General features: G+C 40.2%; 1 protein-coding gene across 5 annotated transcripts in view; it reads right to left on the bottom strand.

Moving 5' to 3' along the window:
* Cntn1 (contactin 1) overlaps positions 1–15,740 on the bottom strand; it is a 266,999-nt gene that overhangs the window by 47,569 nt on the left and 203,690 nt on the right. For 4 of the 5 annotated variants that reach the window (XM_057791546.1, XM_057791548.1, XM_057791549.1 and 1 more), the window contains exon 16: positions 1,516–1,674. In XM_057791546.1, coding sequence (XP_057647529.1) covers positions 1,516–1,674 — 159 coding nt within the window. Of the gene's footprint in view, positions 1–1,515; positions 1,675–5,861; positions 9,802–15,740 lie in introns of those variants that run through there. The other variant, XM_057791551.1, reaches the window with a different exon arrangement.

Below are 15,740 nucleotides of genomic sequence, written 5' to 3'. Positions count from 1 at the left end.
ACACATACACAATGGGTTGGCATGAAACATCTATCAATGACAAATGCTGAGTTGAAAGGAGCTAGAGAAGAGCGAGAGAGAAGAGATTGAATACAAACTAGAGAAAGTGACTCATGTCAGTGCAATTTGCCTGTCTAGAAACCCTGAGTGGGGGCTGGAACCCTAAACCTCTGCCAGGCTCCTAGTTGCAGTCTTGCTGCTAATCTGTGGGCTACCTCTTGAGTAGAAAAGAGCCATTCCCTTGGAACAAAAGGGAGGGTAGTTTCTTAAGGCAGAAATTAGGTGAACTTCCACTAGTGTGGTCCATAGGCAACAAATGATTTTCTGCTCAAATTAAAAATGACAGTGTGACTCATATTGCTTGTAGGTTTTGTAGACTTACACCATTTTGGAGCTAAGCTTATATGGCTATAATAAGTTCTCAGCAATCAGACCAATCAAGGGAGATTATAAATCATTATTAAGATATGATCTTATTTGAGACATGATAAAAATACACAACTAAGACAGGTCTATATCTTAGTTTAAGCTTGTTTCAAACATTTCTATGTGATTTTAGTAATTACCTTATACACAATTGGGTTTAAATACCTGTATAATAGTGGGAGAATTGTTCTTTAGGCTTGCCTGGGACTCATTATGTCACTATTTGGAGGGAACTGTCCTCTGTTTATGCATATTCTATGTATAACACACAGCCTTTGAGGAGGTGGTGGTCAGTTCCAGTTTTCACCTTTATACCATCATGCATAACCAAGGCTAGTTTGGGTTTCACCATGCCTATTTTTTTCTTTTTAATACTAATTTTGTCAATTGTCCTATCATATTGCCAGAACTTTGTTTAAAAGATTGAGCATATATTTTTGACTTTCTGAAATCGTACACATACAGGAAAGACTAAACAAACTTAGCAGTTTGTATTTACATATTTATGCATTTATATGTGTGTGTGTAACCATAGTAATAAAAGAAAAAGAGACCATCAATTTGAGCAAGTGAGGGCATCAGGGGAGGGACTGGAGAAAGGGGACTTTAGGAAGACTAGGAGGGAGGAACAAAATAAAATTAGAAGGGGACAAAGAAGGAAATATGGTGTGGGAGGGACTTCTGTCTGTGTGTTGCTTTTATTAGTTAATGAATAAAAGAACTGCTTTGGGTCTATAAGCAGAGCTATAGGGAAACAGAACTAGGTGGGGAAAGCTAGGCTATACATTGGGAGAAAGAAGGGCAGAGTCAGAGAGAAGCCATGGAGCCGCTGCCAGAGTCAGACATGCTGAAATTTTGCAGGTAAGCCACTGCCATGTGGCAACACACAGATCAATAGAAATGGGTTAAATTAATATGTAAGAGTTAGCCAATAAGAAGGTAGAGCTGATGGCCCAGGCAGTGGTTCAATTAATACAGTTTCTGTGTGATTATTTCGGGACTAAGTGGCCGGGAACCAACAAGCGGCACCCCTCTCCAACAGAAATTCAGGTGGAAACATGAACAGACTAATTAGACACTCAAACTTACCTGTCTTGGCATCTTTCCAATCATCTGAGAGAATGGTCTTGGTCTGGATAGTGTATTTAGAGATAGGACTGTGATTGTCTGAACCTCGGCTCCAAGTCAGTGCCACAGAGGTAGCTCTAATGTCTTCTATTCTCAGGCCACCTGGAGGGCCTGGGGGGCCTGGGATGAAAATGTGGGTAAGAACACAGTGAGTGTCAGTTAGGGAAGTAAACACGCATGGGGATACACCAAGGGCTTCCCTGAAGTTCTTCTAATCAGTGCAGTTTGTGTTGGTTGTTGCTCTTCCTCAAATGTAGACAATAAATAGTGATAGCACATCCTGTGTTGGCATGCAATAATTCCATGTGTCCCTTTGTAAGGAAGGCAATAAATGTTGCTGTTAAAACAGCAGTGGACCAACACTTACTCAGCCTGTAAAGGCTTTTGTCACCAAGCCTTAAGACCTGAGTTCAATCTCCAGGATCCACATGGTGGAAAAGAAGAACTGACTCCCAAAAGTTGTCCCCTGACCCCCAGACACATGGAGTTGTCCTTTGACCTCCAGATGAGTGCTTGTGTCCCTGAATAAATATTTCTTTTAAAACATACAAATTGTTGAAATAGGAGCGGGGCTACGTCCCCGGCATCCGGCCGCCCACATGGCTAGCTTATGCCCCGAAATAATTGCATGGAAACTGTATTTTTTTAATTACTGCCTGGCCCATTATTTTTAGCCTCTTATTGGCTAGCTCTTACATATTGATCTAACCCATTTTTAATATTTTCTGTAGCACCATGGGCTGGCTTACCAGGGAAGATCTTAACCTGCATCTGTCTGAGTGGGAGAATCATGGCGACTCTCTCACTCGGCTTTTTTCTCCCAGCATCCTGTCTGTTTACTCCACCCACCTAAGGGCTGGCCTATAAATGGGCCTAGGCAGTTTTTTTATTATTTAACCAATGACCTTCCTCCATCATTTCCCCTTTTTCTGTTTAAACAGACTCTTAATCTCAGGGTCGTGGGTTCGAGCCCCACGTTGGGCGCCACTCTGTTGAAATAGGAGCGGGGCTACGTCCCCGGCATCCGGCCGCCCACATGGCTAGCTTATGCCCCGAAATAATTGCATGGAAACTGTATTTTTTTAATTACTGCCTGGCCCATTATTTTTAGCCTCTTATTGGCTAGCTCTTACATATTGATCTAACCCATTTTTAATATTTTCTGTAGCACCATGGGCTGGCTTACCAGGGAAGATCTTAACCTGCATCTGTCTGGAGTGGGAGAATCATGGCGACTCTCTCACTCGGCTTTTTTCTCCCAGCATCCTGTCTGTTTACTCCACCCACCTAAGGGCTGGCCTATAAATGGGCCTAGACAGTTTTTTTATTATTTAACCAATGACCTTCCTCCATCAACAAATAAAAATAAATCCAGCACTTTACTCATGATACAAGTGAAATTGTTTGATACAGAAAATGTAGCTGGCTTCAGCAAAACCAATACAAATTAGAACATGTTGAGCTTTAATGAATGCCTATTAGATGCATGAATCCCATATTTAATTCAAATATAAGAATATTTGAACCAGTGTTCCATTCTCTCTCTCAAGAAAAAAATTAAACATCTTACTACAACCTATATGTCAGAACATTAATCATAATGATAATGTATTCAATCTATTTTACTTGGATTTCTGAGAATCGTTTTATATATGGTTTTGGCTATTAAATTTCCTATTAGTCAAAACAATAAAGATAAATTACATTGAGAGCGATTTCTCTACTTAAAGGAAATGTTGAAGATAACTCTCTACTTAACATCTACTCTGAAAATATCACATCAGATGTTGACAAGTCTTAGAACACAAGACTCCATGGTTGTTGAACATAAATCAGTGTTAAGATAGGTTTCCATAGGTACATCACTCTGTAGAAAATATGCTACCTATTTATTCTGCAAACCGACTGCACCGGGCTGAAATGGATAGGTCTTAGGGGTTTCCATGTCTCTTTAGCTTGAAAAGATTGAGCTGACCAGCAAAGCACTAAGTAGAATTAAGCTGGCAAATGCCAGGGAATGGGTCAAGTTCTTCTATTTCAGGTCTTGATTTTTTTTTCCCTTCTTAAAACTGAGGGCCAGAGGAGGTATTTTAAGTAATAAACTACAGCCATTATGTGCTGTTAAATCATTTTGGTTAAAAGACATCAAGTACAGAAATTCAGAAAATGCCTCCACTTAACTCTCTCTGTACCACAAAGGCATCTATAACTGAATTGTGCCTATCAAATACAGCAATCAACTATTTTGTTAAGTTGCACTTGTTTTAATAGTGAGTTGTACTGAAGCACATGTCTGTCTTTATCCTGCAGCTATTGCCTCCCTTATGTTCTATCAAGTGAGTATGCAGCCTTGGTGGCTTTTGTTGTATATGTGATTTGTTTTTCTGGGGGATGGGCAACGTCTCACACCTTTGCCAATCTCGAGGAGGAAGTATTTGTGTATCAATAAATACAAGACACTCCCTGTTGCTGGCAGTAACTTTTATTCCTTAGAATGATATATATATATATGCACAATAAATGTAAATGAGTTTTTAAAATTCATCATCCACAAGTGTGCTTATATCTAACGTTAAACAATCAAATACAGATATGTACATAATATAAAGCACACTTGCTATTCAAAGAAAATACAACACTTTTTTATGTATAAAAACCAAACTGAAACATAAGACAACTTGTGAATGAGACTTATGGGAAAATCAAGTACTGAGCATAGATAGCGTTTCAGAGAATTAAACTAGAAAAGCAAGATAAAAGAGGAGAGAAGCAATTTTTTAAAGGAGTGTAAGTTTTTACGATGCATCAGAACTCTGCTGAGCATTAGAGTACAGCACTGTTACAAGGAACTAGAGGAACTCTCAGGTTAGTGTCTACCTGCTCATGTGCCCATCATTTCCCTGCTGTTTTTCTCCAGAAGTCTTGGAGTTCCAGGTGAGCAATATCGCAGAGAGAACGGATGATGATGGATATGCTAGTATATTTGTTAGGAGCAATGTGTGCATCATAATTGTGTTGAGTTGCTCAGTGTCCAAAAAACAATTACTGAACAAATATATGGTGGTTTTTTTTTTTTTTGTTGTTGTTGTTGTTGTTTTTGTTTTTTTAAATTTTTCGAGACAGGGTTTCTCTGTAGCTTTTTTGGTTCCTGTCCTGGAACTAGTTCTTGTAGGCCAGACTGGCCTCGAACTCCCAGAGATCCACCTGCCTCTGCCTCCTGAGTGCTGGGATTAAAGGCGTGCGCCACCACCGCCCGGCCGGTGGTTGTTTTTTATTGTTGATCTTGAATGCACACCTGACTTGTTAGGGTCCATTGGTGACCATATGGATGAAGTGATCACAACTAAGTTCTTATAGTAAACGCACTCTTCATTAACACACCAACACGGAGAGGCTGTATTACCAGGAGGTGGAACTGAGGGAGTGGATGAAAGGAGTGGCCAGTGCCCCAAAAACCCTTATGTGAAAATATTCTTTGCAATTTTCATCTAATATAAAATAGACTTTCTGCTTCATAACCTCTTATTCTGAGCCTTAGCCTTTAGTGGCTATACCATCTCTCTAGGCTCTCACCTAGTTATTTCTCGTATTTGACTCCAAGATAAAGATTCCACTCAGAAGGAAAAACATCATAATATTAAAAAGTTGGAATCTGACAGTTCAAAATAAGCATGCCTTTAAAATTCATATGCTAATTTAATGTGGTCAGGGTTTTTAAGCTCAGGGGTTCTTGCTTTCTCAAATGTGAAATGGGAGTCATGTGAGCTCATCATTAGATTGTCGTTGTGACTAACATAACAAGCTTAAAGAATTTGGTTCCAGGCAGGCTTAGTCCCTCAGAACCCTTAGCCCAGTCAGCTGTCATTATCACTGCAAGCTTTCTAGGAGTTACAGCTCTGGGAAGCAATGATTGCTCTTAACAAGAGCTGCTAATTTATTATCGCAAAGCAGCAGGGACCCCAGAAAATGACATGTTTTCTGTGGCATTTGATGGAAGAGAGGGAAAATCCAGACTGCACAGCTATTGTGGAACATGGAATTCTAGGTGGCCTGAGCTGACCCCAGGCCAGGCTGCTGTGCTTCCCACAGGAGGGTTTGAGGCAGTGGATGTTAATGTTACTTGGTTGGTTATTTTTTTTCCAGAATGACAGTGCTGTGGTAGAAAATAAGACAAAGAAACTGCTTAACCTAGAACAAAAGAAGGCACCAACAAGCAGAGCCCTCTCCTGAGCTTCTTGTCAAAGGGATGAGGAGGCACTGGGGTTACACATAAATGTGCCTTTAAGGTCCCTGGGGGTTGCACACAATTGTGACTTTAAGGTCCCTAGGAGTTGCACACAATTGTGACTTTAAGGTCCCTTCCTTCCTTCTTCCTTCCTTCCTTCCTTCCTTCCTTCCTTCCTTCCTTCCTTCCTTCCTTCCTTCTTTTCTCCTCTTCCTTCTTCTCATCACTGTGTACCCTCAATAAATCCTGATGGGAAGAACTGACATCAGGAACTGCATGAGCAATGGTCAGGGCAAATATTTTCAGCATTTGCCATGTAGTCAGCATTTCTTAGGACATCCTCATCCAGAAGAAGATAATTTCTATGAACACATTTTCATCTCAAGGTTATATTATCACAAAATATAAAAATTAATCATTTGGAAGGGGCCATGGAATTTGAATTATTTTATTCTTCATTTTGTTTCTTTTCTTTAATTATTAAAGATGTGAAGTGGCTTTCCCCAAAGCTCATAGGCAACCCCAGAAGTGTGTGTGTGTGTGGGGGGTAATATTGTATGAGACAGAGGTCTGAGAAGAACAGGCCAAAGATTGATAAGATGGACACATGAGCTCACAACAGCCTTGGTTGCCTACAGAAAGTAGAACAAAATCAAAACAGTCTACATCCCAACCTTGAGGTGGGAGAGGCTCGTGGTTTCCACCATTTACTCAGTCGACATTGAAAGGTAATTGTTGCTGGGGGTGGGAGAAAGTCAGCTTTCTTCAAAGGTGTAGCCTCTGGTAGGTCAGTCATGCTCCAGTGGGTGGTTCGAAACCCACGAGTATATACGCTTCACAAATTAAAAAGAGGGCCTGAAGTTGGGAGGAGAGGTTGAAGGGATTGTGATGGATTGGGGGAGGAGTGGGGACACATATGATCAAAGTACATTGTATGCATGTGTGACATTCTCAAATGTTAATAAAGATATTATATGTAAGAAAAGAACTTACAGCAGGTGATGAACTGATATAATTTTGTGACTAGCCCTAGCAAAGTCAAGTTATTAATTTTTCTTACCACCATTAAATACTTGGGGAGACGGAAACAGTAGAAAAAGAAGTGGAGGAATGAAGGAAGGAAGGAAGGAAGGAAGGAAGGAAGGAAGGGAGGGAGGGAGGGAGGGAGGGAGGGAGGGAGGGAGGGAGGAAGGAAGGAAGGAAGGAAGGAAGGAAGGAAGGAAGGAAGGAAGGAAGGAAGGAAGGAAGGAAAATGGTGAGAAAAAGATAGAGAAGAGAATAAAGGTGGTGAAAGCAGTTTTCTGTTTTTTACCCCTCTCTGACTTCAATTGCCTCACAGCCTCTCCGGGTCTTCTGCTCTGCATAGTTCTGAGCTCATGTCACATCTCTACAGATGGGCTGATCTCTCTTTCCTGATCCAGCCAGATGGTGCCAGGACAGTCTTGTGCTTGGCTAGGAGTTTCTTGCTGCACTACTCAGATAGAGGCAGGGACATATACTGCTCTTCCTGTCTACTGCTGGCTCCACCCATTCTGTTTGCCATCCACACGTTCCCTCTCTCCTGCTTTTGTATCCTCTGAGATTGTTGACAGAGGATGCTCTGAGCTATCACCCTTCATCCTTGTAGGATAAAGCACAGCTAGGTACGAGCCTCCTTCCCCCAGGCACTGGGGAGTCCACAAATGACAACTGAAGCTGGTTTTAGGTCTGTTATCCAGTGAAGGAATATAGAACTGTCCAATATCCAGGAAGTGGCAGAGAGTCTCTCATTTGTCACATCCAGAGTTTCTTTCACTAATTTACTCTTGGACCTTAACCATTTTATTACTAAATCATTGACTACTGGTAGATGAAGAAAGAACCAGTGCTCAGTGCTCCTCACAGCTGGTATTAGTGTATTTTGTAAAAGAATTCTGGTCCGGAAAGACGACTGCCAGAACCACTTGAACAGTCAGACAGAATGCAGTCATGACAGGTGATGAACTTTCCTAGCACAGTGTAACTAAATCGGGGAATGTCAATTAGAAAGCTCAGATCATGTATCTGCGACGTGAAGGGCTTTATAATGCTGCCTGCTAAACATCTCGAAAGAGCGTGTGTTATATCACTTATTCTTTAAATAAACATTGCTGACTCCAAAGTGGGCATTCTCTTTCCTGTAAAAGGTGGCCAGTTTGTAATTAAAAACAAAACAAAACAACAACAACAAAACAAGACATACATCACAGAACATATTCTGTATCCATTGCTAATTTTTACCAAAGTGATGCAGTCAGATGAAAAGTTTGAAGAGGATGAAAAACAAAAAACAAAAATCAATCAAAACAATCTCAAAATAGAACTTGTCCATAGAGAAGAAAATATGTAAGTCTTAGCTGATCAATTGTTTCTCCTTTACCAAATAAAAGACCCTTCATTACAACAGACTTACTAATACCAGAAAATTTGTGAGGATAATTTATAATGCTATAAAATCAAATAAGTGTGGTATTCAGCTGTTCAAGTTTTAGCAGCAATAGGACAGAGATAAATACTGAACATCCTCTGGCATTTTTTTTTTCTAAAAAAAAAAAAAGAACTTCTACCCCAGTTACAAATGAGAAGGAGGCAAGAGAAAGTTAATGAAGCTAAGAAACCTTCCTTGTCTAAACATGAGCAGACCCTTTCCTATCATGAGATTTCTTTCTGAATTTTCAGTCTTGGCTTTCTTGTCTGTTCTTGGAGGTATCACCTCAGATATGGACTATGTAAGAAAATGCCCTAAGTAGAGACTCACATGTGTTTCCATGGTGATGTTTATAGACACACACACAAAACCCTCAAAGTAATTTTAAATATTTACTAAAAAAGAAATTTATGTAGGTAGTTCTTTATGCCAAGCACATCTAGAGGATATAAAGGATGCACATAAGCGATCCCGAGATCCTTGGCCTCTAAAAATCATTGGCAGCGTAATTGTCCAACAGTAATATGCACATCCCTCAAATGGTTCCTGCACTTTTCCAACCACAAATGAAGTTGCTGGGGACACAAATCACTAAATGAAAGGACTTAATAATATCTCATTGCTAGACAAAAAGACTAAGAAAGGCAAAGTTAGTTCTTGGAAAAACATTAAGAATTTTAAGTTTAAGTTTGGTTTCTCTTCAAATAGAGAAAACAGAAGAAATGCAAGCAGTCCTATGAAGAATTGCACATCCAGTATCAATCTTCACGTCAGATCAATCCTCATTCAAACCCCAACCTTCCCCCTGAAGGAGAAGGCCGAGACAAATCACAGTAGGAGTGACGACGACAGTTTGATGTGAAAGCATGCTGCTGAAGAAGTCACCATCTTCCTGTGAATCTCACTCTATACACTGTCCAATTTCTCTTCCCAAACACAGACTTTGCTCCAAGATGCTTGAAGGTCACGATCCCTGGCTTATAGCTGTTTTTCAAGTATTCCTCCAAAGTGTGGAAGACAGCGTTAGATAAGAAAGTCACTAGTAGTGTGGCCCCACACAGCTTGCACTCCAATTAAAATGATTGGTGAATTGGACAGCAACACTTCGTTACCTGCTGTAATAAATTAAACAGCTCATGTAGCGGCAACACTCCCTTTTTATATGTCATCAGTTCTTCTTAACTTTTGGGGGTAATGGGCTAACTTCAGAGATAGATAATCTCAAAGAAAAACAGCATAGGAAACATGGGAATTTTTCTGGGCTAGTATATGATGCCTTCGGTTAGTATGCTAGGCATTGTGTTCAGGTGTTAGTGAAGCTAATCCAGTATTTCAAAACATCTTACTTCAAAGCATGTTAACTCTCAAACATCCTCTACAAACTAGGATGGGCCATGGAAAGCTACAAGGTTGGGTTAATTAGTAAAATCTAGTTTGGCACTTTATTTTTAAGTTTGGGGGATGGGGGACTTTCACACAACAGGTGAGTGTCCAGATCACCAGGTTGGAGGCAGGCTGGCACAGACGGGGAGAAAGGGGTCCACCATGTTTTTCTCGCCATCTTTTCTCTTTTTACCTGCAAGAGGAAAGATCAATGCTGAAGGGGATGTCCAGATGCCCAATTTGGGCAGGAGGTCACCCGCTTTGGGACTTGCCATGTGTCCTTGAAAGTGGAAATCATGAATAAAGAGCTACCTAAACCAAAGATGTTTGCCCAAAGGAGAGAAGCTGACACAGTGGGCATTGGTCCAGGGACCTGCCATTCCCCCTCAGCACTAACTGAAGTTGGTAAGCACAAGAGCTGTAATTAGAACCGGCTGGCAAAAGCCAGAACTTACACGAAACTTCCCCCCCCCCACCAACACACACACAAAGAAAGATAACAGAAGGAAACAAACAAACAAATGAAAGAAAGAAAGAAAAAGGAGCAAAGAAAGTTGGAATTTCTGGATTCTAAATTGCATTCTGTCCATTTCAGGTCTACTTACTAACCAATATGTGCTGAAGACTTGTAATTACAAAAGAAAAAGAAAGAAAAAAGAAAGATTTTGGATTCAAATTCTAAGAGAAAAACATTCATAAAAATGTATACTAGTATTCCCTTTGTAAATTTAGCACTGGATGCTCACTGATTGGGCAGTCCGAGCCCTCTTTTCTCAGTGGAAGCAATGAACACTAATACATGTTTGCCTGATGCTGAAGGCCAGAACCTTCCCATCGCTGAATACCAAGCTGTATTATGTGTTAATGAAACTATATAATTAGGAAAAGGCTTTGGTAGTTTGTACCATGGCAGAGTTGCTCTCTGCGATTTGAGGTGAGGAGTGTAGAGAGAGAGGAGCTGGAGCCAGTCACATAGGGCCTATCCTCCACATTAAGATGCCTTTGTGTTCTTGTAGGTTGTTTAAATACAAGACCCCAGAGGAATCTAACGGTTTAGATTGACAACAGTCTCCAAACTTGGAGAAATTCTTGAAATGGAGATAAAGCTTTCTCCTTGAGAGACACTAGGAATGCTAGGAGCTGCTACATAGAGGCATTATCTTTAGGTCCCCAGAACTGAAACTCTTCTATATTCACAGAGGGCTCCTGTCCTCTGGTTTGTCACAAGCAAATTCTTACTAAGTATTGGGAATTCAGAAGATGTGCACACTTTATCCATTATTATACCCAATCTGTAAAAATCTATGTATTTACGAGCTACCATGCACCACGTGCATATATTACACGATGCTTGCAAGAAGGTAAGTATATGAATCTCTGTACACGTTTACCATTTCCTGAGGGAGGAAACACCTGAAACCTTTCTTCTAACTTTTGTGGAAGGAAAAATATAGCGAGCACAGTATTCGTTGCTCTATTTTGGCTGTCAAAGGTGTAGTGCAATAGAAGACCCGAGCACCATTCCTCTACCTAATCTTATCAGGACACCTGCTGTTCTCCCGTCCCCTCCCCATCCCACACTCATCCTTCAGGAAGTTTGTGCCCGGTGCATTTTCATAAGGATTATATGTTTTTCTAAAAATAATACACATCTTATAACTAGGTGCATTTCCTAAGAACTACGTGGATTTCAAGTTTTCCCTGCAATATGGTTACTCTCTTGAGAATTCCCGTGCCCTTTGGAACACTGGGGTGCTTCTCCAGGAATGAACTGACGAATGTCTACAAATGTCCTCTATGTCTTCAGGCTGTCCTGAGCCACAGTGTGACTACTGCTGACAGAAAACACTAGGTAATTAGCAACCGAAGCGGTTTATTTCTTGGGAAAGAGTAATTTGGGGTTTCTGTTAGAATTTGCAATTACCTGTGAGAATGAAATACAGTAAATCTCATAATGGAAATGCTCTCTGACAGGGAAAAGTATCAAAACTGTCTTCCTGTTCTTACTTAATGAGAAACCACAGCACTAAATTGGACTTCACACAGTGGGGTCATGAAATCACTTTGAGAGAAAGTGGAGGACACCGGAAGTGAAAAAGGCTGCCTTTGTAGACTTCAAGAGAAATTCTAGACTCATTTCTCCAACCTTTAAACACACCTTCTTCCCTCAGAGTATGATATGCTTAATCCCAGAAACAGTTAATAGAGTGAGGGGAGGGTCGGGCAGTGGTGGCGCACGTCTTTAATCCCAGCACTTGGGAGGCAGAGGCAGGCGGATCTCTGTGAGTTTGAGACCAGCCTGGTCTACAAGAGCTAGTTCCAGGACAGGCTCCAAAACTACAGAGAAACCCTGTCTCGAAAAACCAAAAAAAAAAAAAAAAAAAAGGAAAAAAAAATAGAGTGAGAGGAACCAAAGCATCAAACCAAACTAGTCATTGCAGCTTCACATATTGTGAGCAGGTAACAGCGTTGTCCAGGCGTCCTCCCTGTCCTTTGTGTCCCTAGGAAGCAATGGGAGATCTCTATTTTACCAGAGTCGGGGCCAGTATGCTGGTGTGTGTAGGGAGGGCGGCTGGGGGCAGGTAGAAGCCAGCATGCTGGCATCCCCAGGACAGAAATCACTTTTTTGAAACTAAATGTGGCAAATGCCACAAAAGAAAATGGTTCCGCTTGAGAGGGATTTTACATAAGCAATATTTCCCATGGATGATATTCAACAGTAAAGCTGATTCTTTTGTCTTCTTTTGTTCAAGAAAATGAATGGAAAAGTGATGATGTTCATGAAATTATCATTTTAAATAACCTAATACTGAACTATTTATCTTAACTTGGGATTATTAATAACTCGTGGCACTTGGGAGAATAATTTGATCAAGCTTATATAAATAATGTGTCCCAACATTGATAGAGATTAACATTTCAAAGGTCCATTGTCTAACTTGTTCATTTGTTCATTAAATATAAAGGAGAGAAAGGTGAATTCAATATTTTAATTTGAAACATCAGCATCTGCTAGGTTCTGGTGGTTCTATACTGTGACAGGTGAGAAAGTTTTTTAAAATTTCTCTTGCCGATGAAATGATATTAATAGTCCCAGCACTACCCATAACAGAAAGTTTGTAAAGAGCATGTGGGAAATTGTTGTACTTTGTAATTTGAAACATTTAAAAAGATTGCTTATGTGTGGTGTGCATGTGGAGAGGACATTTTATTCTGAGATAGGCTCTCTCACTGGCCCAGAACTCAGAAACTGGGCAATGCCAGTGAACCCCTGAGACCCACCTCTGAGACTCCATGACACTGAGATAACAAATATAACCCACCACCCTTGCATTTCTAAATCTATGTTCTGGAGACTAAACTTGAATTCTTAAGCCCTTTGCGAACTGAGGTATTACCTTCACTCACGTTGAATGCTTATGCTTAAAGAATTATTATTTTTTATTCCATGAATATGTGCATGTCCATATGTGGTTATGTGCAGGAGTGATATTGTCTGAGGAGACCAGAGATGTCAGATTTCCTAGAATTGGAATAATAAGATGTTAAGAGCCCACTAACATGGAAGCTGGGAATCAAAGGCAGGTCCTCTACAAGAATAGTGTGCTCTCTCCCGGTAGATCAACCTTCTCAGCCTCATGACTTTAAACTATGCGAATCATGTGTTGTCAACACAAAACAAAAGCTACAGGAAAACAGAGATCAAAATTTAAGTTAAATATTTGGGGGCCAAAGAGAAGATTATAAAATGAAGCCTTAACACCACCTGATGTAGGATATTTACTCTTTTTGCTATTGTCTTTATATCTGCATTAAGCCAAATAACTGGAATAATGTAATAATGTAAGTTAGAAGAATTTCCCTTTGTTATTAGTCCAGCTATGCACACACTGTGGGCAGTAATAGAGCTGCCAAATCTGTTTGGTGACTTTCTGTAGAAGTAACATTAAAAAAAAATAGAAAAGGTGTTTCATTTGAATTTCCATGTTGATTGCTTACCTCACTAACTGTATTTGAATCAGTGTTCCATTATTCTGTTGTTGGCATCAGATTGTCTTGACTCAAACCTTGCTCTTCTACTAAGAACCTACATTGTCATAACATCTGCTACATAGTGCATAATATATCCATCACAATATAGCATGGAATCATATACATTAAATTGTTTTATATATATAAATACATATGTATATATATTGCTTTTATCTGATATTCCTATTCTGTATCATTATCATAATATAAAGATTGAGTTGCAAAAACAATGATTCTTCTGCATAATTCAAATTATCTTCTAAAGACGATCCATTTGATTTTTATTTACCTACAAGACTTTTAGGTGCCATTCATTATCTGTGCCTGCTCTAAAATGGATGTAACTTGCATGATCCTCACTTTAATTCAGCATTGCTGTTCAGTGAGGACACACACACAGAAGCAAAACGTGTCTTAGCACTGCAGTGGACACTGAACAGTCACAGGCCCCCGAGGTTCTTGACTGCTTCAATTTTTCTAGTCCTTGATTATTTTTTAAAGGAAGTTGTGCACACAGATCAACTACAGAGCAACGAGAAATTCCATTCATCAAAATCTGGCCCGTTTCTCAAAGACAGAGACTGAAAGTAAGCCGTTTTCCTTCAACTTACACTGAGAAATATAATTTCACAGCTAATGCAGTCTAAATCACAGGAGTACTTGGAAAAGTTTTTCCTTGAGTCTTTAAGAATAAATTAAACAGGACAGTAGGTTCTAATTTTAAACAGTCAGCCATTTTCTACATTCCCATGCTTATTCTGACCAGACCGGTCGGTACTCATTTCCAACGTTCAGCCTCAGTAGGCACCGCTGTGGAGAGATGCTCTTCACAGCATTTTCTTGACGTGAATTAGTTGATTCTCAGAAGAAAGGGAAATGCTTAATTTCTGGGCCAGCTTCGCTATTAATAGCCAGTGTAGCTGTGGTTTAGTGTGGAGTTGGGTCAAAATGCTTCTGAATGGCGCCTAGTTGGTCCTTCTTTCAGCCAGTGTGGGCAGCAAGGGCCATTTCGCTGTCTCAGTCCTGTGAGGCTGATGAGACAGCACCTCCAGTCTGTCTCTGCGGCAAGATTTGCTTGGCCAGAGCAAGTGGAAAACTCAGGCTGTCATCCAAGGATCTGAGGTGGAATGTGTATTTTCTGGCCCAGATATTACAAAAAGCTACCTCTTTAGTTTTATTCAAGCTGGACACTGATCTTTTTGCCTTTACATGTTTATCTCTTACCTAGGTCTCTGTCCGTGCTGTGTGTGTGTGTGGTATATATGTGTGGTGTGGTGTGTGTGTGTGCATGTGTGTGTGGTAAGTGTGATGTGTATGTAGTGTATATGTGGTATGTACGGTGTGTGCGCTATGTGTGGTGTATGTGTAGTGTGTGTGTGTTATATATGTGTGTGTGTGTGGTGTGTGTGTGTATGTGTGTCTTTTGAAGTTGCATTTATACCTGCACTCCTCATTTAACATGTGTGCTACATGAAACCTTTGTGCCTGTTCTTCCTAACTTTCTGAGGAATAAACTGACTTGAAGTTCCTTTGAAATAATTTCTGCCTGCTTCACTTTAATAATATTTTTGTATAAATTCATAGTTGATTATTCAATAATGATAAATCAGATGTAAGGGCTCTATAAGACAATTGAATATTTTTGCTAATTACTACAGAAATTTAATTTTTGACCTACCTAAAGAATTCTACAAAATTTAAAAGGTTTTTGAGCCCTATTGCATTCATGGATATACAAGATCCCGGATTTCTCATTTGGAATCCTAAATAACTTAGAAGTTGGTGACCTAACATTTTAGTGATCAGTAATCTGATGGTTTGTTTTGGCTGTCCAGTTGGCAAGACTTAGCATCACCTGGTATACAGAACCTCTAGGCTTTCCTTGGGAGATTTATCTAGATTAGGCCATTGAGGTGGATAGTTTCACCTTAACTGAAGGCTGCACCATCCCGTGAACTGAGGCTCAGAACTGCATAAAAAGAATAAAATAAGCTGGAAACAAGGGAATGCTGGTGTGTGCATATGCAGGCCCCGAGGGGTATGAGGGCCTCAGCTAGTGTTCCTTCGTTCTCTCTTGCCATTAGATGTTCAGGTTGCCTC

This window comes from Chionomys nivalis, chromosome 17 (genome assembly GCF_950005125.1).
Source record: "Chionomys nivalis chromosome 17, mChiNiv1.1, whole genome shotgun sequence".
In the NCBI taxonomy this organism is placed as follows: Eukaryota; Metazoa; Chordata; class Mammalia; order Rodentia; family Cricetidae; genus Chionomys; species Chionomys nivalis.
Note: the sequence above shows the minus strand (reverse complement) of the source record. Positions and strands in the feature narration are given on the sequence as shown.